Below are 25,195 nucleotides of genomic sequence, written 5' to 3' on the forward strand. Positions count from 1 at the left end.
GTTTGTGCAAGGTAAGTAACACGCAGTTTTTACTGTCGTTATTGCATCACAGTGTTACCTTTGTGTTCTGTTTCTTGTATGTTTCCTCCAAAGGTGCCAAGCAGTTGTGCTGAATGGTTGCATTGGTGTGTTCTTACATAGGCTATATGTAAGCAAGACAATCGCAACCTGGCTGTTAAACATCTTCACTGGGATGGGTTGTTGGTTTTTGGTTTTTTTTTTGAGAAGTCTGCTGTGTACTTTGAAGATAATCACAATGAAGCAAAGATGGATACAATACATTATTTAATATTCCCAGTGTATGAGTAGCATAGTGATTAGTGTTGTGTCAGTACAGTTTGATGCATATGGCACAGGAAATAGAGCCAAGTTCTCTTCAGCTCTACACAAGCCCTCCTGCATGACCTGGCTTGAGACATGTTGCTTCCTTGAGTCTGTGTTTTCTCAACCATTGATTTTTTGGTTTTATTGCCTATTAATACTGAAAACTTCTTGCTCTAGGGACAGGTCTATCTGTGCAGCCTTTAACAAATTGGGGCCAAAGTGTTAATTCCTCTCAAGCTCACAAGGTCTCATGTACTGCAGGTTATTTGTTCTTGTATATAACCAGTGACAGAGGGGATGATCACATCATCTTTTTTTTTTTTTCCTTCAATGTTTTGCCTGCCATTGCATTTTTATCCCCTTCTTAGCACTATCACTTCAAAATTCCTCTCCAGTTTTGTCATCTGCTGATGAAGTCACCAGCCAAATTCCGCAGTCACTACTGTCATGTTTTATAGAGGAAAGATTGGATTTGGCTGATAGGAGAGACTAAAAAATGGTAACTTCATATTCTACTATTCCTGTTCATGAGCTCTGGGATAAATGACATCTTTCTTGAGTGAAGGTTCATATTAAAGGATCATAGTGCAGAAAAGGACGCATCCCGGTCATGAGGCATATGGTCCTGTAGCTCTTTAACTCACAGCGATGGCCATGGTGGGGTAGAGACACAGCACTGAGTTTAACTGTCTGCATGGATCATTGTGGATCAGTATCTGCTCCTGCAACCTCTCAACTACAGCCAGGGTCTTGTCCTTACAATCAGCTCTTGACAATGCCAATGCATTCTGAAGACTGTTCATATGCATAGTCCCAAGTGTTGGTTTCTTCCTGCAGTCCTTTCAAATGACATCTTAATTGTACATGGCACTCTTGCTAATTTCCAGGAGCCTCACTCGTGGCTCAGGACGTGTCCGGTGTAGGATATCTGCTGAGCTAATTCTGTGCTGTGAGAGTACTTGTGTTAGTCATAATACCCTTCTTGTCATGCATTGTTAATTAGGACTGAGTGTCAACAAGTGGACGCATGTCAAGACACCGAGAGGTTTTAAATAGAGTTAGAATACGTCAGCTCATGCGAAATGCTGGTTCTTCCACCCGTGTGTGTAACTGGGTGAGTAAAAGGAGCTAAATAGTTTCCTTGTTAGAAGAGGCATTTGGTAAAGGTCACTGAACACTGTTCTTTTTCCAGTTGAATTTGAATGGCTTTCCTGTTGCCCAAAGTAAAATGCTTAAAAGGCTTGAAGTTGAAAACCATGCTTTAACCAGTTTAGTTAAGGATTTGTTGTTGTTGTTAATCTAAAGAGCTTTCTGAGAATCATGCACTGTGTTGGCAAAATATTGAACCATCACCCAAGAGAAATTAAAGGACAGCAATATGTTACTCATAATTATGCAGCTCCACATATAGTTCTGTTCCATGTTTAAGTGCTTCATAAACAGTGCTGATACCCAACAAGTACTTCAGTTCTTGTTAAACATAATTCCTTTCATGTGAAAGGTTTTACAGCTGTGTTCCACATCCCTCAATAACCTCCATAAGAAATTGAGGTTATTTTACACAGTAAAAAGGCAAGAGGGTAAAAAATTAATGATGTCACGGCCACAGTTTGAGAACAGGTATTAGCATTCAGAGTACATTGTTCTTACTGATTGCTATTGCTACACCATTAAGGCCTGGGGAAATCATAACGTAACACTGCAGAATAAACAAAATGACAGGTTTCTACTGGTAAATCAAGTTCCTGCTGTAGTTTCTTCTTTATGCATGAATGGTAACGAATTCTTTCTCTGCCTTGCATCTTGTATCAACACATCCATGTATGTAAATTCAGTGTAAATCGGGAGAAGGGAAAAGGATAGCTTTTTATATTCTCCTTTCCTCAGGAGTAAGTAGGCAGTGAATCAGATTGCTCTGCAAATTTCAGTTGCCCAACAACAGCACAGGTTCATTTCCAAACATGCCTTCAAACATGTGCATATTCAGTTACATGGCTTTTGAGCCTCATCAGTTGTTGGAGAACACCCTCCATCTGGTACTACTGCTACTTTTCAATCTTACCTTCCATTAATGCCAGTCCTCAGTGCCCAGAAACTAAGTCAGCACACATGTGAATCTGGGTCAAGTCAGCAATCTTCTTTAAAACTATCAATTTTTCTATACCTACCTTCTTGTGTCTGAGGTTTGAATGCCTCCAGCTGGCATTTGCAGGTTCTTTTCTGCAGCCTTAGTGCTGGATGATAGTTTTGTTTTGGATAAGCTAAAATTTTCGGGTTATTTTTTATTTTGAGGAGATCAGAGTAAAACAAAAAGGACCCACATATAACACATCTGCTAACAAGAGTTAGCAGCACTGATTACAGAGGTTGTACTACATTTACATACAGATTTTGCCATCTTTAGCTTTTTAATTTTCTTAAGGATTGTTTTTTGGTCATTTTAATTGAAAATGTTTATTCTTTCTCATTCAGTCTAATAAATGAAAATTCCAAGTGTAATCAAATGCTAGCTTCTTACTTTGACTCTTTTGCACATGTGATACTGTCCTATGCAAATTATATTATGCATTGCAGTAATGAATGGTCACAGTTCCCACATTTAATGTTTATTAAATAGTAATATTGTAATATATAAAAAGTAATATTGTTGAAGTCAACCTTCTTATAATATATTAGTGTTCTTGGCTTCACTGCAAGAAACCCATGAGGTTACTGCACAAAAAATTGATATCACTGCTTTAATAAAGGAGGATCTTTTTTTTTTTTCCATAATTCAATTTTTATAGCATTTTGTTGGTTTTTTCAAATTTTTTACAGCGTTTTGTTTTCCTACATTTGAGGTCTCCAAATGGTATATGATTGAAGAAACTCTTTCAAGCCTACTTAACAGAAGTCAAATGAGTTTCCTTTTGTGGATGGCTTGCTATTAAAAATAATATTGTTGGAATTTAGATTTAAATTGATCACTTTGCTTTGAGTTAAGGGCTAATTGTGCTTGCAGTATTGCATCCTACAGCAAAGATAAAGGTGTGCTTGAAGGAAAATAAGACTATTGTACAGTGCTTTTCATATGTAATGTACACCGATGCGTGTAACTGATCAGCAGCTGACTAACCTGACTCAGTTCCATGGCTTCATTCAGCTTCACTCTCAGAATTCCTGTGGTCTGCTGAGCAAATAAAAAATATCCCAAATTTAAAACATGACCACCATGAAAGGTTTCCAAAAGATCAGACTTGTTAATAGGATTTTTGCTGTTCCTAGGCTCATATGTTATGTAATACAGAAAAAAACCCATTTCTTCTGAATGTTGGGCATGTGCTGTAAGGAATCCTTTGCCCTGAGCAAATAAAATTAAAAGCCCTGTATTTAAAAAATAAATTTAAAAAAATCAACCAAAAAAGACAAAAAATCTGAAAGAAAAACCCCCTTGGATTTTGGACGAGAAAATGGTATTGTGATAAAAAAGTATAATGCTGCATTTAGTGATAAAAAAGTATAATGCTGCATTTAGTGAGGACATTTTTAGGGTTGGCTTTCTAGTGCTAAGTTAATTTGAGAAGCATAGTTAAATACTAGAGATGCGTGGCATTTTTTGGTTGGTGGTGAACAATTTTAGGGTTATTCAGTTATGAACAGTTTTAGGGTTACTCAGTGTTTAGGGGTTCAGTTAGACAATGAGTGTCACCTGCAAGGAAAGGAAATAGGAGAGATGCATGAAAACAGTCTGTTCTTATTTTGAAGGGGGTTGAATTGGTAATAATCATGTTTCTTTGATGGTTTTAAGCAGAGCTTTTCTGCTTTGAGTCCAATCAGTGTTTTTTATTAAATTGGAGTGCAGGGAAGTTAACTTAAAAACAGTACATTGGCAACAGAAAAATAGGGAGGACTGCAGGAGATTGACTGAGAGAATTAAAATTCAAAATTCCTTTTGGAGGTTAAAACCAGAAAGTTTTGTCTTCAAAGGAATGTATATGTGTGTATATATATATATGTCTTATACAGAAATCCAAATCTTAGGAATGGAAAGGACTGGAACATTTCAGTTAAAAAAATGATGGTGCAAATTTCTGATCTGTACTCTGACAGCCACAGCATAAGTGGTACTCCTCTGCCCTATTCAGGTATTTCCTCTAGCCAAAAATAGCTTATTTTTTACAGGGCAGAAAATGTTACTGCTTCATCTGAACGAAGTGCTGCATAAAACTGGAGCAAATTGATATAGAGGAGTCTAAAGATGCATCAGTATCCTCTGTGTGAAAAGGTTTAGTTATCCTCTCACAGTGTCAGCCTCCAATATGTGCTAGAGGATTTTCAATTCACGTCATTTGCTGTATTTTTGGTTTTGTTTTACAGAGAAATGGTTAATGCATGGTTTGCTGAGAGAGTTCACACCATTCCAGTCTGCAAGGAGGGAACCAAGTCCCAGAACGAAGCCTGTGCCTGTCACCAGCCTGCCTGTGCCGAGACCCCCAACTCTGGGACACCAGTGAGGAAAATCTCCGCTTCTGAATTTGACAGACCCTTAAGGCCTATTTTTGTCAAGGACTCGGTAGGAGCAGTGAGCTTCCTCTCTGGCTCTGACAAGAAGGAACAGATGCCTCTGCAATCTCCAAGGATTGAGACCAGTGCAGGGGATCAGTGCTCGAGACTATTAGAACTTGTGAAAGATATTTCTAGTCACCTAGATGTCACAGCGCTTTGCCATAAGATCTTCCTACACATCCACGAGCTGATCGCAGCCGATCGTTACTCCCTGTTCCTGGTGTGCGAGGACAGCTCCAACGAGAAGTTCCTCGTGAGCAGGCTGTTTGACGTGGCAGAAGGATCCACCCTGGAAGAAGCTTCCAACAACTGCATTCGCCTGGAGTGGAACAAGGGCATTGTGGGTCATGTGGCAGCCATAGGGCAGCCTCTCAACATCAAGAATGCCTACGAGGTAAGCCAAGGAAATTGGTCTTCAGCAATTCTTGAAAAAGAAGCTGCCACATCATCAGCTGCTGGAATATTGCCATTTTAGTGCCTGTATTTGGTGCTATATTGACTTAAAGTGGTCAAGATGCAAACCTGACACTGGTTTTGGTTATAGTACATGTATTATAGATACATGTGCACACAGAAACATGACACTAGGACTAAAAAATCAGAGTTCTGTTGAGGTGATTATTTAGAATTCAGTACTGAGGTGAATAAATGAAACAAGCAATCTCTGATAAAAGCAAAACCACAGACCACATTTATGAAACTGTGTTCCTCTGTGGGCATAGATCTTTTAGTGTATTACTGTGATCTCTTCTTGATGATAAAAGGTAAACTATGGATGGTTAATCTTTTAGCATATTTATTATAATGGTGGTCTACGCCCAAAACCAAGGCTTCTCCTAGGGCTTGGGTTTTTTGTTCTTTATAGCAGTGGTCTTATTGGCACTCATGTTCCACACAAATGCTTTTCTAGTGTTAACGCACTGATAGGAACAACTTTATATCATTATTGTCTGGTAAAGAAACCTTTGTTATCCTGGGTAATAGTCAAATAAAATATTAAGCTTTTCTTAATCTATAAACCAAGGAAGAAAAAGAACTGGTCTTTAAGCTAGTAGTCTACTAATTGCATTTTTTTCTTGTATCAGGATCCAAGATTCAATGCAGAAGTTGACCAGATCACAGGGTATAAGACTCAGAGCATTCTCTGTATGCCAATAAAGAATCACAGGGAAGAGGTAAGTTGCAATCTTGGGATCACTTCATGTAATACTATTTCCAGTCATGCTGATGCTTTAAACGTTCATTAGCTGGCAGTCATCATCTTCCAACCATCTTTTTTTTTTTTTTTTTTTAGCAAGACTGGTCATGTTTGTTTAGACTGTAATTTTATCTTATCTAGTTCAGTAACGTAAGCCAAAGGGAACTGTCAGGAAGAGTTTAATCCCAAATGCAGCAGTAGAATATATATATTTAACCCCAGAAGTGCTGTTCCTACTTCCTGTATTCAGTATCTGTTAGCATTAAAGTTTTCTGCACACTTACTGGTCTATCTCAAATTGTGATTAAGTTATTATACAGCTTAGTTTGTATCTATTTTTCTTAATTCAGAGGGCACAAACTGGGTTTTATCATTTTCTAAAAACCTGATTATTTTTACACTCTCTTAACTCAACATTGTTCCTAATTTATTACTTATGAGCTGACATTAGGCATTTATTACTTATGAGCTAAATGCCTGACATTAAGCATTGAAAAACACATGGTATCAATGTGATTCAGAAAAGTCACCCTCAAGTCATAACTTAAATCACTCCTAATTTGAAACAATGTGAATGTGCTCACCGAACTCTTGCCCATATTTCCTGTCCATGCTGCTTCTCATGGAAGATCTCTCCTCCTGTCTCATGCTATTGCAGTAGGGAGAACTCTTATTATGGGCTAACAACACCTTCTTGCCCTGAGTATTTGAAGAGTGAATTCAGTAAAGTCCATAAAAGCCAATGAATGGGGAAAAGAGGAGATGGACTCTTTGGGAGTAAGGAAAGCCTGGTTGGATTTTCTTTGAGCCTGACTCTAGTGGCCTTTAGCCACATCACCAGTTCTAGAATACTCATAAAATATAAGGCTCTCCACACAGCGTGTCAGAGCTTTGAAATGGAGATTTTTCCCTCCTGAATTCATTTATTTTTCAGAGCATTTATAGTTTGCTTCCAGAAAGCTGAAGCTCCCAAAAAGAAATGTTGCCAAGATTGATTTGAAGACGTCATACCTTTCTTCTGCTTTTCTACCTTTCACTCCTCTTCTAGAGTGTCGCCTTGACTTCTACTGCACTAAACTTTTTTTTTAATTAAATGAATTTATTAAACTCCTGCATTAACTTGTTTATTGAATCTTATTCTAGCCAACCCAAATGATCAGCCAGTATTTCCTTTCTTCACATACTGCAAATTTCAGCTTAAATTATTTTGTTCCATTCTTCCAAGGACAGCACTTGATCCTTTCCTACTCCCATTCCTGCTTAAAAGTCTTCCTCTTTCTACCTGGCAGCAGTCACTGCTGGCCCTGGGCCAGGAGATGAACAAAGCAGATGCCGTGTGAAGAAATGTTAGGGATCAGGGGTCCATGCCAGGCTGATGCAAGGCTCCCAATTTCACCTGAGCCATGCCATTTTCTTTTTGTCAAAAGGAAAAAGATGGTATGCCCCACAGAACTAGGCACAGAAATGAGCTACCAAGCCCTGCTGGCTGGGGAGTGTGGAAGTGCTCACTTCTCACCAGGTGCTGGTGGTGGGTGGGGAAGGAATGAGAGCTGCAGTCTGGCTGAATAAACCTGCAATGGGCCGTGTCTTCGGCCAGCTTCCTCCTCCCGAGTGCATCAGCAAGCGGAAATGAAGCGGGAATTTGTTTATTTTGACAAGTTCAGCCAACCTGAAGTTTGAGGAGTCTTATACTCACAAGCAATAATTTGAAGGTGTTAAATTGTGAGGTTTCTTATAGCAAAGGATGGCAGTTACTAATTTTTTTCAGAGTTTTACAGTCTCTACCAGAAGGTTTTTCTCATTCTCACTATAACAAATGACTGACATGTTTTTGGAGAGACAGTGGAGTCAGTGAATCAGTCCTTAATTTTCCATTTGCATCCTGCTGCTTTTTCTGTTTAAAAATCCCCCAAACAACAAAACCAGAACATTGGCTCCTCCCTGTTAAAATAATAAATAGATAAAATTTAAAAATTCCCAAAGCCCCTCTAGAAATATCGAGGCTTGTGAATGGCTGCCTTAGCCCAGGATGTCAGCAATCACAGTTAAAAGATGACTCTGGAAGACATCCAAAAATAAATACTGAGAAAGAGGAGCAACTGGGGCTGTTTGTTTGTTTAGTATTAGTGCTATTTTTTTAAAACAAAAGAGTCAGTAATTGAGAGGAGGAAAATCTCATGCTGATTACTAAATCCTCAGGGCCTGCTGAAGTATGGAGATTTTTCCAGTAGATGTTTTTGACATATGCCTATATTTCCACGAGGCATGTGAGAAACCAAAGTCTCATTTAAAAATAACAGCTAGTAAGAAATTCCATAAATGAAAACAATTTGATTCACAGAAGAGCTCAAGGAAAGGACCCAGGAATTAGTAACAATGAGACACATTGCAGTGCAGTTAGAGGACTTTACCTTTGATATGGTTTTGTAGACACTTGTAAACAGTCATTTTGACAGGATTGGATAGGGAATAGACATCCTTACTTCATTCTTCAGCTTAAACCAACTTGTGGAGCTCTCCAGGAGGTTTGGAATACCTGGAAAATGGATGGTTTCTGAAGCACAGAGCCACCACAGCTACCATACAACATCTCCAGGAGTGACACAATTTTCTGTTATTGCTGCTTTTCTTTTTTTTTTTTTTTTTTGAGCTGGGCATAGTAATATTCATAAAAAGCAATGTTTAATTGCTCAGTTTAATTTCTACTAAAATCAGTAGGATTTTCTCATATGGAGCTTTTAGCCGAATTAACTGAGACATCTCTCCCAGGCTGTGAGCATGTACAATTCAATTTCCTAGTAATTGGCTAGGGAAATGTTGGGGTTTTTTTTCTGGCAATGTTTACTCAATTGTTTGGTTTGTTGTTCACTGGGCCCTATCTCCTGTCACTGGGAAGCTCTTCCCAACAAATCAGGGGTGCTACTACTTACAGCAGCCTTTGAAAATCCCCAGTTGAATTTTATGGCGTAAAATGGGAGTGGGTATGTCACCTTTAGCCAGCAAAGTTTTGTCACTCAGCAGACCCTTCAGATATCGCATCCCAATCACTGCAGGATAGAGAAGGTCTAGCCAAGCTGACTTGAAACAAACTCAGTTCCAGCCGCAGTCTTGCTGCAGGATTATGGAGATCAGTAATTTGCTTCTTGGATGGATTTTCAGCTTATGCTGAGACACACATTATAGTAGCTAGACCACTGCAAAGCGTGGCGGCTGCTGCTGGCATGAATGATAGAAAGGGATGTGAAATTTTTGTTGATAAAAAAATGAAAGCCTGTAAATACAGTTCTGTCACTGCAGGATGGTTTTATAAGCTTGAATCCAACCTCAACAAGACCAGGAGAGAAAAGTAAAGTCAACACAACTTTTTCTTCTGTAGTGAGTATGTTTTCTTATCAAAAATGTCAGGTTTCCCATTTCTGTTGCTGTTCTTTGGCTTTAATGTAGCTTTTCTTCATGTGCCAGCAAAGTAAATAAAAAATATACCTCCTTAAGAAGCAATATTAATTACATCAGAAGTCAGCTTAAGTAAGAACCTACTGAAAAAGTCACCAGCTGCCTTTAGAGCTAGAACAGCTTTCACAGAGTTAGGCCTGTTATTTTAATGTGCAAAAAATTGCAGCATGAAACCATCCATATAAAATCCAGAGCACAGTCATCAGCATTAAAGCCATCAGTTGTCACCTACTAGGCACTCAAGGTAGCCTGCTACTTTTAGACGCAGGACTCTGCTATTGCAAGAAAACAGTAAAAATTAAGTTATCTGATAATTAGAAGAAATATCTCCTTGTAATGTGGACCAGGATTTATTAAATTGGAAAAGTAGCACAGCTAGAAAAGCAAGGTTAGAGAATGAGTAGAGCACTGGAAGACGACCTGTGTTATGAGCAAGAATACGATCAGGAAAGCTGTGTTCAGATGTGGTGAAACACATGTGGGTATTGAATCAGCAGTTGATGGAAGGTTTGTTCTTCTTTGGGACTGAAAGTAAGGGAACAATTCCATCATTAGAATTGCCTATTGTCTTTGGTCTATGTCTGTATTATGTGATCTGAATGGAAAAGAGTGAAGTACTTGGTTTCTGATCCAAGGGGAATTTCCTTCTGCTCACCCCTTATGCTCTTTCAGTAGAGCAAACCTGGAATAAGGCTCTTGTTGGGAACTTTAGGACTCCCCTAGATAGACTGTGTTCTATAACCTCACTTGCCTAGTCCAAATTGGAGGGAAAGCTCAGGAAAAGGAGCTTGCAGCACTCCACAGTACACTGCTTACTTCAGCGATTAGGCTATAAACTCACAGGTGCCAAAGCATAAGCAGATCCTAATGACTTCAGTCTTTCCCTTAGCCTTGGTTTTCTTCAGTCCAGAGTAATATCTTAAGCTTTTTTTAGCTCCCTGTGTAGCTGAGCCTAGAGCACTTGTTCACCTTTGATTCAGTTTTTCTGCTGGTGCAATCATAACTCCCAGCCAGAGATCAGACTTGGCTTATTATTTGTGATTTGTTTAGAATAAGTTTTAAAAAGGAGCATTTGGGTTTCATACTGTGCTTAGTATTCTCTAAAATGCAGGCATATGTTCTCCATGGCCCCAAATGCTACCACATGATTGACTTTTGTCCTAATTACATAATTACTTTAGTAACAGGAGCAGATCCTCTCGAGTTTCCGACATCTTCTCCTAATTACCTGGTTGCAGGCAAGACTCCAATGGCTAAAAAATGCCTCTGAAGTTCTTCTCATTATTGTCTCTGCGCCATGTTCTACGAAATTCTGAAAAGTACACTGAAATTTTAACTGACATAAATGAAGCCAGAATTTGGGCCACTTTAATTTTTAAAACTGTTCATTTTATATAAAAAAGAAATGGGCACAACACAAAGTTGTCTGGAAGCTTAGAATGCCATTGAAACAGCAAATAAAAAGGGCAAGGTTTGCATATGCACAACATTTTCATCCTAATCAAGTCAATGTGAATTTTTAGCGGGTTTATTCTCCTCATTACATCCTCCCCCTTCTGTTAAAATCCTTTATTGAAAGACCTTATCCAAGATCCAAAACTGACCATTGCTCTTGGAACACCTGCCTTTGTTAATGTATCTGAAACCTGGAATGCTGATGAAAGGAGCCTAAATTGTCTTTTTTCCTATACTAATATGGTTCTTTTACTGTTTTCTTATAGGATTTTTTTTTAAGCACTGCAAACTTTCCTTTCATGGAGGGGATGCATTTAAACAACCAACGTGAAAATACTCACCTTTTGGATGAAAAACCTCTGGCCTTGTTAAAGCTGTCTTAACCCATGCTGGATCAAAACTGGAAAAAAAATTAAATCAGCACCTAGGAGAGACAGTGGCATGAGAAGAGGTCTAAACATTAACCTCTGCACACGTAGATGAACATAAAAGCATAATAAATGGTTAAGGGGTTTGCTTTCATTCAAAGTCTGCCAGAGGAGCCTACAGGCTCGTGGTACACTGTTAATACAGAAAGGAAGTCCCCTGGATGAGAAATATTCCTCACTGAAGTAAGAGGTTGACTGTGGGAAAAATGGGGTTGTATGGAATGGAGCTGACAGTCGAGCTTTATTTCAGAGAGACATTTTTGAGCCCACAGTTGGCAGTGTTTCATGTTAAAGAACAATGGCCTTACTTACGGCATCAGTATTTTGGGAATGCTGGGCTGAGAGACAGTAAATTGTCTTCTTTTCCATTAAAAAAATAAAACCACATGTCTTCCATCAGTTTAGCAGTTACAAGTTTACCATGAATGGTTAAATACAACTTTTTAAACATGCTCATCACACAGTTTTCCTCTGATAGTGTTTATCCTAAAAAAGGCAAGATGAAAAACAACCATTATTAGCATTTTGCATTGGTTTTACACTTCAAACAAAGTTCTTTGCAGCTTTTTCTATCAGTTGTTGTAATCATGCTAAATATCTGAAAATATCTCTAAGCATTGCTTTATACTTTGTCAGATTAATAAAACTTTGTCTTGAAAGGAATGGAAAGACAGAATTATATTAGGAAAAGGCTAAGGTCTTCAAATCCTGTAATCTAGGAAATGTTTCTGCATGAGAGAGAAACATTTATTATCTAACAATTTGATTTAATAGTGAACCAAGTGAATACCTGTAATGATCATTTATTATCTTACATAAACATGCCTGGAAAAGGAATCCAGTGACCGACCCCTAAAATTAGCTAATTTCTCCATTTTTAATACACTAGGTTGTTGGTGTGGCTCAAGCAATCAACAAGAAATCTGGAATTGGCGGCACTTTCACTGAACAAGATGAAAAGGTATAAAAGCTGGATGTTTGTCTCTTCTGTATACATAGTGGAAGGGAGATGGATATATTTTTAATTTTCCTGCTGCTCAGAAGTTTTTAAGTTATTAAAAATTAAACAACTGTGAGAAAGTGAACATTCCTGGAAATACTGCAAATATTTTTCTTTATGAGGCCATGAGAAATGTGGATGTGAAATAATTTAATTCCTGGATCATCATGTCATATATCTCTGAAGCACAGGCTTACTCTACTGGAATGCATTGCAAAGCACTTTAATAAATTTCAATGGACATAATTTTTAATTACTTGATTCTAACTCACCTGGCAAGCCCAGGAAACACAGTTTGAACAATTACATTTCTGGAGTGATTCTCTTTTAAATACCATGTTACTTCTCAGTATAGCATTTGCAGGAAAAGAAAAAGCTTCAGATAAATTATGAATATGTGGGAGAATCAGGAGAGCAGACAATATAATGGATTCCTAATTCTCCAGTGTGGTTGCTTTCCAAAAAATTTCCAGACTTCACCTTCAGATTGGTGGGGCAAAACCCAGGCTATGCTCAGGCTGAAGAAGTTGACTTAACAATCAGCAATAAAAGAATCAGAATTCATCCTTTCTCTTTGAAAACTTCCCCTTTAAAAGAAAACGCACACTGAGCATTCATAGGATATCAGAATTAATCCCATCCTAAATGAGGAAAAAACTGTGGGTTTGCAATGTTAGCAAATCTTTATTTTCACTTCCCAAGAGACTGAATTCCCTCAGAGAGGCTGGTTGTCTGTGGTCAGTTTTTCTAGCTAAAATATGCATTGCTGCACAATTATTTTTTCCTTGAAGCTGCTTTTCTGATGAACCCTACTTGTACCAAGATAACGATCTTCAGATTTTAGCTAAATAAAAGGAGAAGGGCTTCTTGAGGAAATAAGAAGTTATGAGTCACTTAAAAAAAAAAAAAAACAGATCCTGAACGTGCAGTTGCCAAAACCAACAAAAATATCAATTAATACTTCAGAGTGAAAACAAAATGTTGCAGTAGCTTATCTTTGAATAGAGTTCAAATGCTGTGGGACATTATCTCTGTGAGATGTCGATGTTCATTTGTCTCCAGGATTTTGCAGCGTATTTGGCATTTTGTGGAATTGTTCTTCACAACGCTCAGTTGTACGAGACGTCTCTGCTTGAGAACAGGCGCAATCAGGTAGGACCAACAGGTTTGTCCCAGGGCTACAGAAATCAGGAGGGTTTGCAAGTAATCAGCACCTCCTCTTCCTGTTTGTGATGTGGTGGTTTTTCCTTGGCTGCTTTTAATCCCTGTGACTGAATGCTGTGTGTCTCTGATAAAGCTCTCAAGGGCTGCACTGGGTGCATTCTGGCCTGGGCTGTGAGAAATAGCCTGTCTAGGGGAAGCAGGTAGAGCCACATGTCAGAAAATTCATTCCATGTTAATATAATATTCTGTGTCAATATAGTATAAATTCCATGTTAATAACTTGATATTGCCTGCAGTTATCCTGTGGTTCACCATATGTATTAAACAACCTGAGGTGTCAGACTCCAGAAATTACAGGCAGGAATGTCCCTGTGGAATAGCAGAGGGCACACAGACTGTTCCTTTAGGCTGTTACCACTGTAACAGTAACTAACCACACTTTCAGTAATGATCAAATGGAAAACTGAATTTCCTTCTGATTGCTATAGCTCTACTTTGCTGCCAGCTTGGTTTTGATGGGTTATTAATGCCATGGCTTTTATGGGTGAATATGCTTGATCTGTATCACGGGATAATGTTTCAGAGAAAAGATTAGACAGCAGTTCTTTTAAAATTTTCCTGGTAGGTCTGAGTTTCTAACTATCAGTGTTTGTAAATTGGTACAAATTTGGACAGTTTATTAAATGCCTTCATATTTCTTGTGAGGAAAAAACAGAGTATATATGCGCAGCTAAGTCTTTGAACAGCAGCTTTGAAAAACGGCAGACTGTATCTAAATGATGTTTTAACCAAATAAGGTAATTAGGATCTGTCAGAATTACAACCAAGAACAACTGTGTTCAGAACTCTTAGCAAATGTAAATATCACGGGTTTGAGAATGCACACATGAGCCATAGGAAAACAAGTTTCCTAAGGACAGTAACTGTGTTGTCTGGATTGAATTTTGAAATGGTTTCATTTGCCCTATTATGCCTAAATCTATTCTGCTTCTCTGACTGAATGAAAACATCTGACAGCTTATTGTGCTATTTAATTCTTCCATAAAAAGTGTCAAACTGGCTAATACTAACTGTTACCTTGCAATCTGTGAGAGCCAAAACTTACTTGTGGTAACAGACTTAAACATTGGCTTCTCTGATTCAGGGGAGAGGACTCAAAGACATTAGGAACAATAATTATTGCATAAATCACAATTAGTCAAACTCTCACAAATAACCTTTTCTTCAGGTGCTTCTTGACCTTGCCAGCCTGATTTTTGAAGAGCAACAGTCTTTGGAGGTGATCCTGAAGAAGATAGCAGCCACTATAATATCCTTCATGCAGGTGCAGAGGTGTACCATCTTCATAGTGGATGAAGATTGTCCGGTGAGTATGCCTATTCTGTCTGAAGGCAGAAGTGTTTGTTTTCTGGGAGTGGGGTTGGCTTCCCTCCATTCTCATATGTTCTGTTGTCATTTCATTTTATATCTTTTCTTTTGTGGCATCTGCTCAGGTTGGGTGTTGACATGAGATGTTCTGGCCTTTGTGTAATTATAGAATTTCTGTTCTGACATAGAAATTTGGCACAGCTTGTAAATGCTGGCATATCTTCTCTGGGTCATGACTACATCAAGACACTTCACTTATACTTAAGGTTGTGTCAAAAGATACCTTTTTGGTAGGATCCAGTATGCTTAATGACAGATGTGGAATGAAGCTAAATTTTACCCTTGTCTTTAGTACAGAATAGACCTTGATAACTGCAACAAGGTTTTAATGAGTAATACTGTTCTAAGTAATGACAACCTTATACACCTGTGTATTCAAGCATCCTCTTGATATTCCAGGATACATTTTCTAGTGTCTTTCACATGGAATCTGAGGAATTAGAGGATTCAGCTGAAAATCTGAAGAGGTAAACCAATTAATTCCAACTTTTGTTCATCCAAGGAGAATTCTGAAGAAACTTATGCTTTTAATATTCTTTTCATAATAACAGACTTATTTCTCCTGGATCCCCATGTATTACTGCTATTTTTATTGAGCAGCTTTTCCACTGAAGTGGGCACAGACCAACTCTCTTGCCTTAAAAAGGTCCCACTGAGCAAAGCAGGAGTAGGGCTTGATCTTTGCCAGTCTAAGAACATATTTGTACTTCAAGACTAAGCTATGGAAATGCACAGAGGAGCTGCTCTAAAATTGATTTCAAAGAAATCTCTGTGGATGACTATGTTATAAAGAAGATATATGCAAATTAATAGATAATAACCAAAATAATGCTTTTAATCAATTATTTTAATTGTTATCCTCAACTCAGAGATAATGAAGATCACTCAAAGAACATGTCTGACTAAATCAAGACTGGAGTCCCAAAGTTCTAACTCTCACTCATCATTGGGAAACCACTAAGGAGTTCAACTGGGAGGAAAAAAATGAGATGGAGATAAAGAGCTGACTAAAATACCCAGATAAAATAGTTCCCAAAGTTAGCCTGAACCTCTCTATTGAAGTTCAAAAATTACTGTCTCTGTCATCCATAACAGTTCTTTAAAATATTGTCAAAAAGAGACATAGTGGTATATAAAGCACTCTACTACAGATATTTTGTGCAGGGAGGAAACAGATTTTGAACCCCTTTGATGTCGTCTTGCAGTAAATATTTATCACGTTAAGTCTAATGCCATATATTAGAGAATGATGTCGAAAGTGTGTGACTTGAGCAACTAAAAGCTGTTGAGCTGTGTTAAAGTTTTAGACAGTGTTCAATCAGAAAGTAGAGGTACAACGGCCTGGTAAGATCACAGGTGAAAAAGAAAATTCCTCTTTACTCCTTCTCTATAAGAAGGGAGCCTTTCTCCTCATTATCCCTTTTATGGTGACTAGTTAATGGACTTAAAATGTTATTTACTGCTTGCATGGGCTGCCAGGGACTTATTTCTCATACCTGATAGGAAAGAGGAATCTTGGAGGCTTAGCTGCCTATCAGACTCTTGTTCATGAGATAGCACAATTAAATGCCTAGGACTGTACTGTGAGTCAACCACTGCAGTTACAACTTCTGCTATGCTTGAAGGGCACAATTTCAGGCAAGAGCAGAAATATAATGACATGGATTAGATGGGAAGTTATTACTTTACATAATACAGTATTTCAGGCTTGTTATGCAATCAAGGACACTGAATCAAGCCCCAAATCAGACTATTTTTCAGAATTGTGGGGCATTGGCTTGTATGTGTGAAATAACAAAAGAATAATTCCTCTCCTCTGGCTCTGGAACGTCCTCACACCAGGAGGATAACGAAAGGCAAGTCAAATGTTGGAGAGACACTGCAGGAGCTTGATGGGAATAGGTTTATAAGTAGGATATATGTCCTCCTCCAAGGCAGGCAAAGGGTCTAAGAGAATTAAAATACCTTAAATAAATTGTGGCTAAAAAAGTGGAGATGACTGATTCTGTAAAGATACTTTTTGTTCTGATTTGGAATAGACAGTTCTATTTCAGTAACAGAACCTCCATGTGACTGTCTTTACTTTTAGAAGAAATTTGAAATTAACTTAGCAGCAGAAAATTCACAAGTGATACCTACTACACTCGCTTGAATTAATATGTGAATTTCATCCAGTAATGGTTTTGTCAGGAGTTCCAGATTTGTGAATGCAGTTTGTTTTCAAATAGTTCTGTTTACTTCTGTATAAACCCAGCTGTTCATTCTTTATACTTCATCTGTGTAAACTGTAGGGAATTGTTTATTTCTTCAGTTTGGTGTTCAGTGTTAATGTTGTTGAACATTAAAGAAATGGTGGAAAGCATGCACCAATACATGCTGCAGTTTTGTGATGACAGCTGGATTAGGATACAGGATTTGAACTCAACTCCATTATATATCTATTGGTTGTATCTATATATCCTTCTCTCATATGGGAAAAATATTCCTATTACCTGCTTGGCATAAGAAATTACTCACTTTTATGCAAAGCACATAATAATAATAATAATAATAATAATAATAATAATAATAATAATAATAATAATAATAATAATAATAATAATAATAATGTTGTATCCTTCAGGGACTATGACACAAACAAAATCAATTACATGTATGCTCAGTATGTGAAGAATACAATGGAGCCACTCAACATCCCAGATGTCTGCAAAGACAGGAGATTTCCATGGACAGTAAGTAAAATAAGCTTAGGTTTGAAATTCAGAAATGGTAAATGTTTTTCTGTTTAACTTTTCAACCTTTTTTGCTTTCCTTTTATTATTTCTGTCAAGGTGGCCCAAGTTAAAATGGTGCAAACACACAGTGAGTGTTGGGAGGCTCTCAGAAGTTGCTTCCTTTTTCTCCTTTCCCTTCTCATTCTGGCAAAGATGAATGTTATGGATACAAGTTCTTTGCTGCCGTGGAGATGGATCAACTTGACTTTTCTTTGGGACTTTTTGCCTAACACTTCCTCAAGTGTGAGCTTGTGATGCAGTGGATGACTGAGCACAGGGATACTGGAGAGTGAGGAGAGAAGGTCACTTGGCAAGGCCCAGGTTCCAGTCAGGTTTCCTTCATGGTCATCATCAGCAAAAAGCAAACTTTTAATTATGTATTTTCCCACATTTTCAATGCAGAAATTAGAAAGATGTCTGCTCTTACTGTTATGGTTAAGCCTGTTAGCAAGGGGGTAATGAGAGGGAGAGGAGCTACTATGGTCCAGCAGATGGCTTTTTACCAAAATTTTTTCTGAGACACACAACAAAATGATCAGAAAAGACAGTGCTCAGTGTGATTGTTCCACTAAGTGGAGAGAAGGGGCAGACTCATGGTGGGGAGCTGGGTTGTTTCCCTTTCTTTTCCTGCGCAAGGTTTCTGGGATGTTCTGGAGTGCGTTTCTGTGACAGATGAAGCAATACAGGAATTGAGTTCTCAGACTAACCCTGTCTTGACTGCAGGACTGGAAGTACAGACAGAATCCAGTGGATATATTTTATAGATTAATAAAGAAAGAGGTGATGATTTTGAAAACATTTAAAAATAAAATTGAGAATCATCCAAACAACTGTTTGTTGGAAACAGGCTGTCCAGTAGGGCTAGAGTTATTTCGATTCTTTTCTTTTTCCTGGAATTCACCTTATGTATGTAAAAGAAACCCATAAAAAGAAAGCAATAGTACTTTTAGAAGGAATCTGGAAATGTTTTTCAGCAACACAGACTGCACTTGCACTACTGCAGGAGCAGGGTAGTAGGATAAATGTTTTGAAAGCTGATACACCCTGACATGAGGGAAATCCCAGGTGTTGCCAGTGCCCTAGAAACCCTGGCTTGCCTCTTTCTTTGGAGGTTATTGAACAGCACACTTACCTCATGAAAATCCTGCCAAGATACTCTCTACAGTCCTTGAACAGCAGCAGAGCACAAAGCAACAATATAAAAAGAGAGAGAACCTTTTGATCAGAAATATTAGTGTGTGCCCGTTTCTTTGGTGCCACACACAATTAGAGGTCAGACGAAATGTACTTCTCAACAACTACCACATGATTCCTGGGGCAGTCAGAGCAGAGCTGTGGCCTTTTCTCCCCAAGTGTTTGAAAAGGAGGCATTATCTCTTTGTTCTATCCTTCCACTCCCCAAATAAATTAATCTCCTTCTGTTGGAGCACGGGACACGCTGCAAAGTCCTGGGAAGAGTGCAGAATGCTGACCTAGCTGTAGTACTTTTCCTGCCTGCTGTTTGTGGGCAAACTTATTGATCACCTAATTGCTCTTTGAAGGAAGATGTAAGCCAAGAGTAGTTGTAGAGCCCAGCTCTACAGCTTTTTCACTTCAGCCACCTGAAAAGCAGCTTTCAAAATTGTAACTGTATTTTTCTGTTTGTTTAACAGAATGACAATGCAGAAAATCTAAGTCGGAACATTAAGAGTTTGCTGTGTACACCAATAAAAAATGGGAAAAAGAATAAAGTGATAGGTAGGTATCTTAACAAAAATAATTCTGTATATTTCATAGATAAATTTATGTGCTCTATGATAAAATCGCAGCAACACGCAGTCTCAAGCCAGGAGAGATGATCTTTAATTATCATGTTATCAACTAAAAAGTCTACCGCAACCTTGAATATAAATTGCTCACCTAAAAAGCGGCCAAAGAATAGAGAATGAGTGTCAGCCTTTGTTCCTGGCATCAGTAAGCGCCACAAGCAAACAGAAAATAAAATATACTAATTCTTGGATAGGAGAATGGATCCAATTTCATCAAGTAAAATGGCAAGTAAATATTAAGAGTTCCAAGAATGAGTTTTTAATGATCTTAAAATAATTTTGTTTGAGAACAATGGCAAAATTGCATGGCCCAATTTATAGAGTAAATATGATGTCCCTTTTTTGTGAAAACAGATTTAGTTTTTTAACATCTGAGACAGAAAGAGAAACCTCATCTTTATCTAATGGAGTTCTCTGAAATTTATTTTGCTATTAGCTTCTTTCATGAGTTCTTTTATTACTTTATTTAAATATTCCAACATGGCCTAGAAGACCAAAATGAAGACTGAACTGTGGAGCTTTAATTAGACATATTTCACCATGCTTCAAGCTATTGATAAAACAGTTGCATCTGCTTTTCTTTTTCTTTTTTTTTTCCTTTTTTCTTTTCTTTTCTTTTTCCTCCTATTGAGATTTCCTACTGAAGTTCAAACTTAAAGTTTCAGTCAGGCCACCCATTTAGGTGGGCTTTTCAAGTCTGAGTCATTTTCATTGGGAAATTTCTTTGAAGTATGATGGGGGTAAGAAAAACTGTCCACATGAAACCCAAGCAAATCTTACTAGCAAGAAAGATGAAAAGAACTTTATTCTCCTGACTTGTGCATTTCTCAGGTATGTGGTAAAAGCTTTACAGAATCTTGCTGTGATTCTATAACTCTGTCCTAATGAAAGACTTGGAGTTCCTTCATTTGTTATCAATGGACCTCTCAGTGCTTTGGGAAAGCTTTTGAAAGGGGTTAAAGAGTTTTAAGTAATACACAGTATATTTACTGCAGTTCTCTATTTTTTAAAGAGACATTTATGTGCAAATACTGTGTCTTTTAAGAATGAATTTACTTCTGTGGCATATTCACTGTTGGGTCGTAATCTTGTGTTCATTACATCATAATTGCTATGGCAATAATTATAATGTCATAAGCTGTACTAAACACAAATCTGAAGGTCAGTTTCATGGGATCTTCCTGAAGAGTTTTCTAAGTCAGCTTTTTTCCCCAGGGAAAGTTCATCTTGTTCTTTATTTGAATGAATCCTTTTCTAATGGGATTATGTGATTCAGTGATCCATTCTTTTCCATCTCATTCCATAAAGGTTCAGAATTCTGTTTGCCATGTTCAGATAGCCCAATCCCTGCCATTACACTTAACAGCTACAGCTACAATGGTCTTGGTCTCTTTAGAGGAGACTGATACAAAGTTCCCCTAACAAAATACAATTTGGAAACAGGACAATGTTGCATTGTCACCAAAACTTGTGAGGCCAACATTCTTCTAAAACCACAGTTTGTGTGGGCTGCATTTTTTTCCTTAGTTTTATTATCAGCTGTAATAGGGAAGATGCACACGTGGTAACTTTTTTCAGAATTTTTAATATGCAGCTGGGCTATCTTGGCACTTGGCCGGGAAAATGCAACTTTTTTGTTCATGGGAGTGAGAAAACATTTGGACTCCATTAAGACAGCACACATCGCCAAAGACAACATATTCCTGTAATTCAGCTACTTTAATTAACATTCTGATTGTAGCAGGTAAAACTAAGGTCAGGTGTATTTCTGAATTTCCCCCTGCTCACAGTAGTGTCAGGGATTTAACCTGCAGCAAGGTATGGTAGAAGTTAGCTGTCAGACTTCTACAGGGACACATGTGCAGAAAGGCGCAGAAATTTTTAAGAGAAAATTAACAAATGTAAATATCAGCACTTTTGAACCCAAGCTGAATTCAGACAGATGCTTCTCAAGGAGTTCAGTAGTGTTTGCAAGAGGCTGTAATTCAATCACATCCTCAAAAAAAAGGCAGAGTGCACTTCAGCTTTGAATCTCAACTTGGGTATTCCCTGTTTAGCTCATTTACTTGAAAAAAATCCTAGTACTGGCTCAAATGAGGAAGTGAAAACTCTGTGTACCACTGTTCTGACTTTGATAAATGTTCTTTTGGCATGGTTGCAAAAATTTAATTAGCCTCCAAAGGACATATTGTCTTTAGGGATTAAATCAATCTAAAATAGTATTAATAATAAAAGTTAGGATAAAAACGACCCTAGAATTTCACAGGACAATCAAGTCTCTAAAGCCCTACATTTTTGGTTTACAAATCCTAATAAATACTTTTGAATTTACTAGGTATATATAATATTTTAACATTTATTTTATAATACCTTGAAACTACCCGGAGGGGGGGGAAGGAAAACCCTAAGCATTCCTATGTGTCACTTATGTATGTTGGTTGTTTATACTATAGGCTTATCTGTCCTAAACTTAATTCCTGATGGTGATATGTACTCTGTATTACTTCCTTTTGTTTCTGTGTCCTGACATAGGGGTTTGCCAGCTTGTGAATAAGATGGAAGAAAACTCAGGGAAAATCAAGGCTTTCAACAGAAATGATGAGGAGTTCTTGGAAGCATTTGTCATCTTTTGTGGCCTGGGGATCCAGAACACACAGATGTACGAGGCTGTAGAAAGAGCCATGGCAAAACAGATGGTGACACTAGAGGTGAGCCCAAATCTAGATGGTCCTTAATTAGCCCCAGACAGACCCTAATGTTCCCCAGACCCTCTCTGCTCTGCAAGTAAGTGCAGCTACTCACAGGGACACTCAACAGAATTTGTTATCCCTCAGGAGAGCAGCATTTGGACCGCTGAGTTGCTCAGGAATTTTCTGCTTGTTTCTGACTCTGCCAGCAGACTCTTTATTTAGTATTGTGTCCTAACTTAACTCCTGAGATTTAGTGGGGAGCTGGAGGCATCTCTTCCTCTCCATGAGGCTGCATGCTGGCAGCACGTTGGGTCTGCTCTGTTGCATAAGAAGGGGGAAATGGTTTGGCTGATTAAGGGGCTTCTTTTTGTCTGAGGGTTTTTGTGATGATTTTGGCTCAGTTCTTCAGACAAACGAGTGTGAGGAGTTAACAGCAGCATTATTGTAGGTTCTCAGCAATTTCCTCAGACTCCATCAAACCATATCAAGATGAACATCATAGGGGTCACAGGCTTTAAATTGGTTCCTGTTAAGCTTCATAGCTGAAGTGGGCTTTAGTCTGAGAAACTGAATTACTCAGGGGTGATAACTTGAAGCTGAAAGTGAAAAATGTGTAGACTTTAGATCTCCTAACATCCATTATGTAAACAGAGTGTTTGCAGAGCTCCTAAAATGGGATTATGTGCCTTGTGGCCTCTAAAAGAAACATTGCAGTTGTCAAATAAACCTGTATTAGGTCATGTTAAATAAAAAGCTGGTAAAACTATTGTCCAAATAATTTGCTTATATGGCAAATTAGCAATTCTGTCTCCTACTACAGCACTTTATAGATACTATAGGAAGTTTCAGCCAGATTATAGGTTAGTATATTAAATGGGTCCTTGATAAAAAAATAAAACTCTGTAACATTTTCATGTCATATGTTCTCAATAGTTAAAAATCTGAGCTTATTTTTTTTAATTTAAAATGAATGTATTGTTTTTCAGACTTTTGTGCCAAGTTTAAGTTAGGGTAAAACTTTCTTTCATGTCTGAATAAACTCTTTGAAGAACTACTATGCCTGTAATGTCAGGCTCATAATAAGAGCTATTTTGTGTATTATTTGCCTTTGAAAGTGGGCCATGAAAACTTTTCAAAGAGAAAATCAGAGTTCTTTGCTCTTCCATAGAAGCTATTCATGTTTTCTCGTTCTAATTATCTCAAGAAGATTCTGTGCTGTGGGGGACTTGTAAAAGATGCAGATATGTCTCCATAATCATTCAGAGAACTCCCTTAAAACTGGCTTGGGCCCTGCACAGACAGAAGATTTTTTCAGCAAATGCAGTGGAATGCTGAAAAATCTGCGCTAGGCTAAGTACCTTGTTAGCACATGGCTTTTTTGTTTGTACTAAGGGCTGCTTTTTTCTTCCTGTAGGTTCTCTCATACCATGCTTCTGCTGCTGAGGAGGAAACGAGGGAGCTGCAGGTAACAGTGGTAATTGAATTTTTTACTATTACTTTAGAAATATTGCTTTAGTAGAAGAACCAAGAGCAGTCCTGTACATAGATGGCGTCCCTGAAGGGGCAGAAGCATCTGTTCCAGAAATAAAAATGACAGCGAAGCTCATACTGCTGGGATTCCTGAGCTGAATCATATAAAAGGGAAATATTACAATGTCTACAATGAAACAAAAGCTGGCCAGAGCACTGTGAGACCCAGACCTGTGCTGAGTTTTTTCAGGAGTTTGAGACAGTCACTGGTGCAATGTCAGTATCAAACTCATAATGAATAAGTATTCCAGAAGCAAAATGTTGAGAACTCTCCATTCTGCATCTAAGTCTGAATGCTGTATATCTTACAGCTTTGGTACCTTTCAAATATCCCAAGTATGGCTGCAGCTTTATGGCCTTATGTATAAATTCTGCATTGAATTTTTAATGCAATTATTTTTTTAAAAAAAATTATAGTTGCTTTTCTGTGCAGTGTCCTGTTCTGCTCATGTTTAATTCTGTGTTTAGAAGCCACTGCCTAAGGAATAACTACAGCTAGGGTTTCAAGTGCATTTCAAAGCACAGCATGTGCTTAGTTTCTCCAAGCCTTCAGCAGCTATTCCAGGGAAATAGCATCACCCCTGCTGCACGAAAATAAACAGGAGGGATGGAGAGGAAGGAAGGCATAGGGGACCATGAGCTGGGTAGCATGGAACTGGTCTGGCCAAGTAACAAAACAAGGTGCAGGAATAAGGCTATTTTTAGAATGGTGTCACATGGATTTTTGAACCTCAATCCTACCACACTGCTGCTCATCAATAAAGAGCCATGACAAGACCGGAGTGCGACTCCTCTCCTCAGGGCTTGTGATGAAATCTTTGTGGTTCCACCGCTACTGTTCAATGAAACAGAACCACAGCAAACGTAGAACTGGGCCAGTGTCCACTGGCATGGCTTAACTGTCCACAGCTTCCTTCCACAGTCCTGGCCTGTGTCAACCGTCACTCTCTAAGGTGATACCAGAGCACAAGCACAGGCCTTTTATTTGCACTCATAAAATTTTTATTTTAGTCTTTAATTTTTGCACTCATATTGTCATACAAAGATGGCCAAAATAGTATGAATTTTTTTCTGGATATACCTTTTGCTTCTAAATAATCTGAAAATATATACATATCAGGCAGTTGGACTAGAAGATGGTTGTAGGGCTCTTCCAACTGGCACTATTCTATTATATTAATTATCTGTCTTATGGAGTAGGCTGCAGTCAAATTTTTTACTTCAATAATCATTTCCAAATACTACAGATACTATTGCATCAGTCACCTCCTTTGAGCCTGGGTACTGTCTACAACCTGTGTTTTATCATCCAAAGAAGATGAAACAAAGAAAAACTCTTTGTAGTTGCCGCACAGTAGTCCCACATTTTCCATAGCCTTCTTTTTGCTGCCAATATAT

At 38.1% G+C, this 25,195-nt stretch overlaps 1 protein-coding gene and 1 long non-coding RNA gene across 13 annotated transcripts in view; one reads left to right on the forward strand and one right to left on the reverse strand.

The window, feature by feature from the left end:
* Positions 1-25,195, forward strand: part of PDE5A (phosphodiesterase 5A) — a 104,544-nt gene that overhangs the window by 63,808 nt on the left and 15,541 nt on the right. For 10 of the 12 annotated variants that reach the window (XM_038136760.1, XM_038136764.1, XM_038136759.1 and 7 more), the window contains 10 exons: positions 4,681-5,263; positions 5,955-6,044; positions 12,293-12,364; positions 13,466-13,555; positions 14,796-14,933; positions 15,395-15,462; positions 17,619-17,727; positions 19,422-19,506; positions 22,110-22,285; positions 23,682-23,741. In XM_038136760.1, the coding sequence (XP_037992688.1) occupies positions 4,681-5,263; positions 5,955-6,044; positions 12,293-12,364; positions 13,466-13,555; positions 14,796-14,933; positions 15,395-15,462; positions 17,619-17,727; positions 19,422-19,506; positions 22,110-22,285; positions 23,682-23,741 (1,471 nt within the window). Of the gene's footprint in view, positions 1-1,327; positions 1,439-4,680; positions 5,264-5,954; positions 6,045-12,292; positions 12,365-13,465; positions 13,556-14,795; positions 14,934-15,394; positions 15,463-17,618; positions 17,728-19,421; positions 19,507-22,109; positions 22,286-23,681; positions 23,742-25,195 lie in introns of those variants that run through there. The other 2 variants (XM_038136762.1, XM_038136758.1) reach the window with 2 other exon arrangements.
* On the reverse strand, positions 6,143-12,284 carry LOC119700965. Its single transcript, XR_005256948.1, has 2 exons — positions 11,317-12,284; positions 6,143-8,603 (listed from the first exon to the last, which is right to left on the reverse strand). It is a non-coding gene; the product is annotated as an uncharacterized LOC119700965 (long non-coding RNA).

Source organism: Motacilla alba, chromosome 4, assembly GCF_015832195.1.
Source record: "Motacilla alba alba isolate MOTALB_02 chromosome 4, Motacilla_alba_V1.0_pri, whole genome shotgun sequence".
Classification (NCBI taxonomy): Eukaryota; Metazoa; Chordata; class Aves; order Passeriformes; family Motacillidae; genus Motacilla; species Motacilla alba.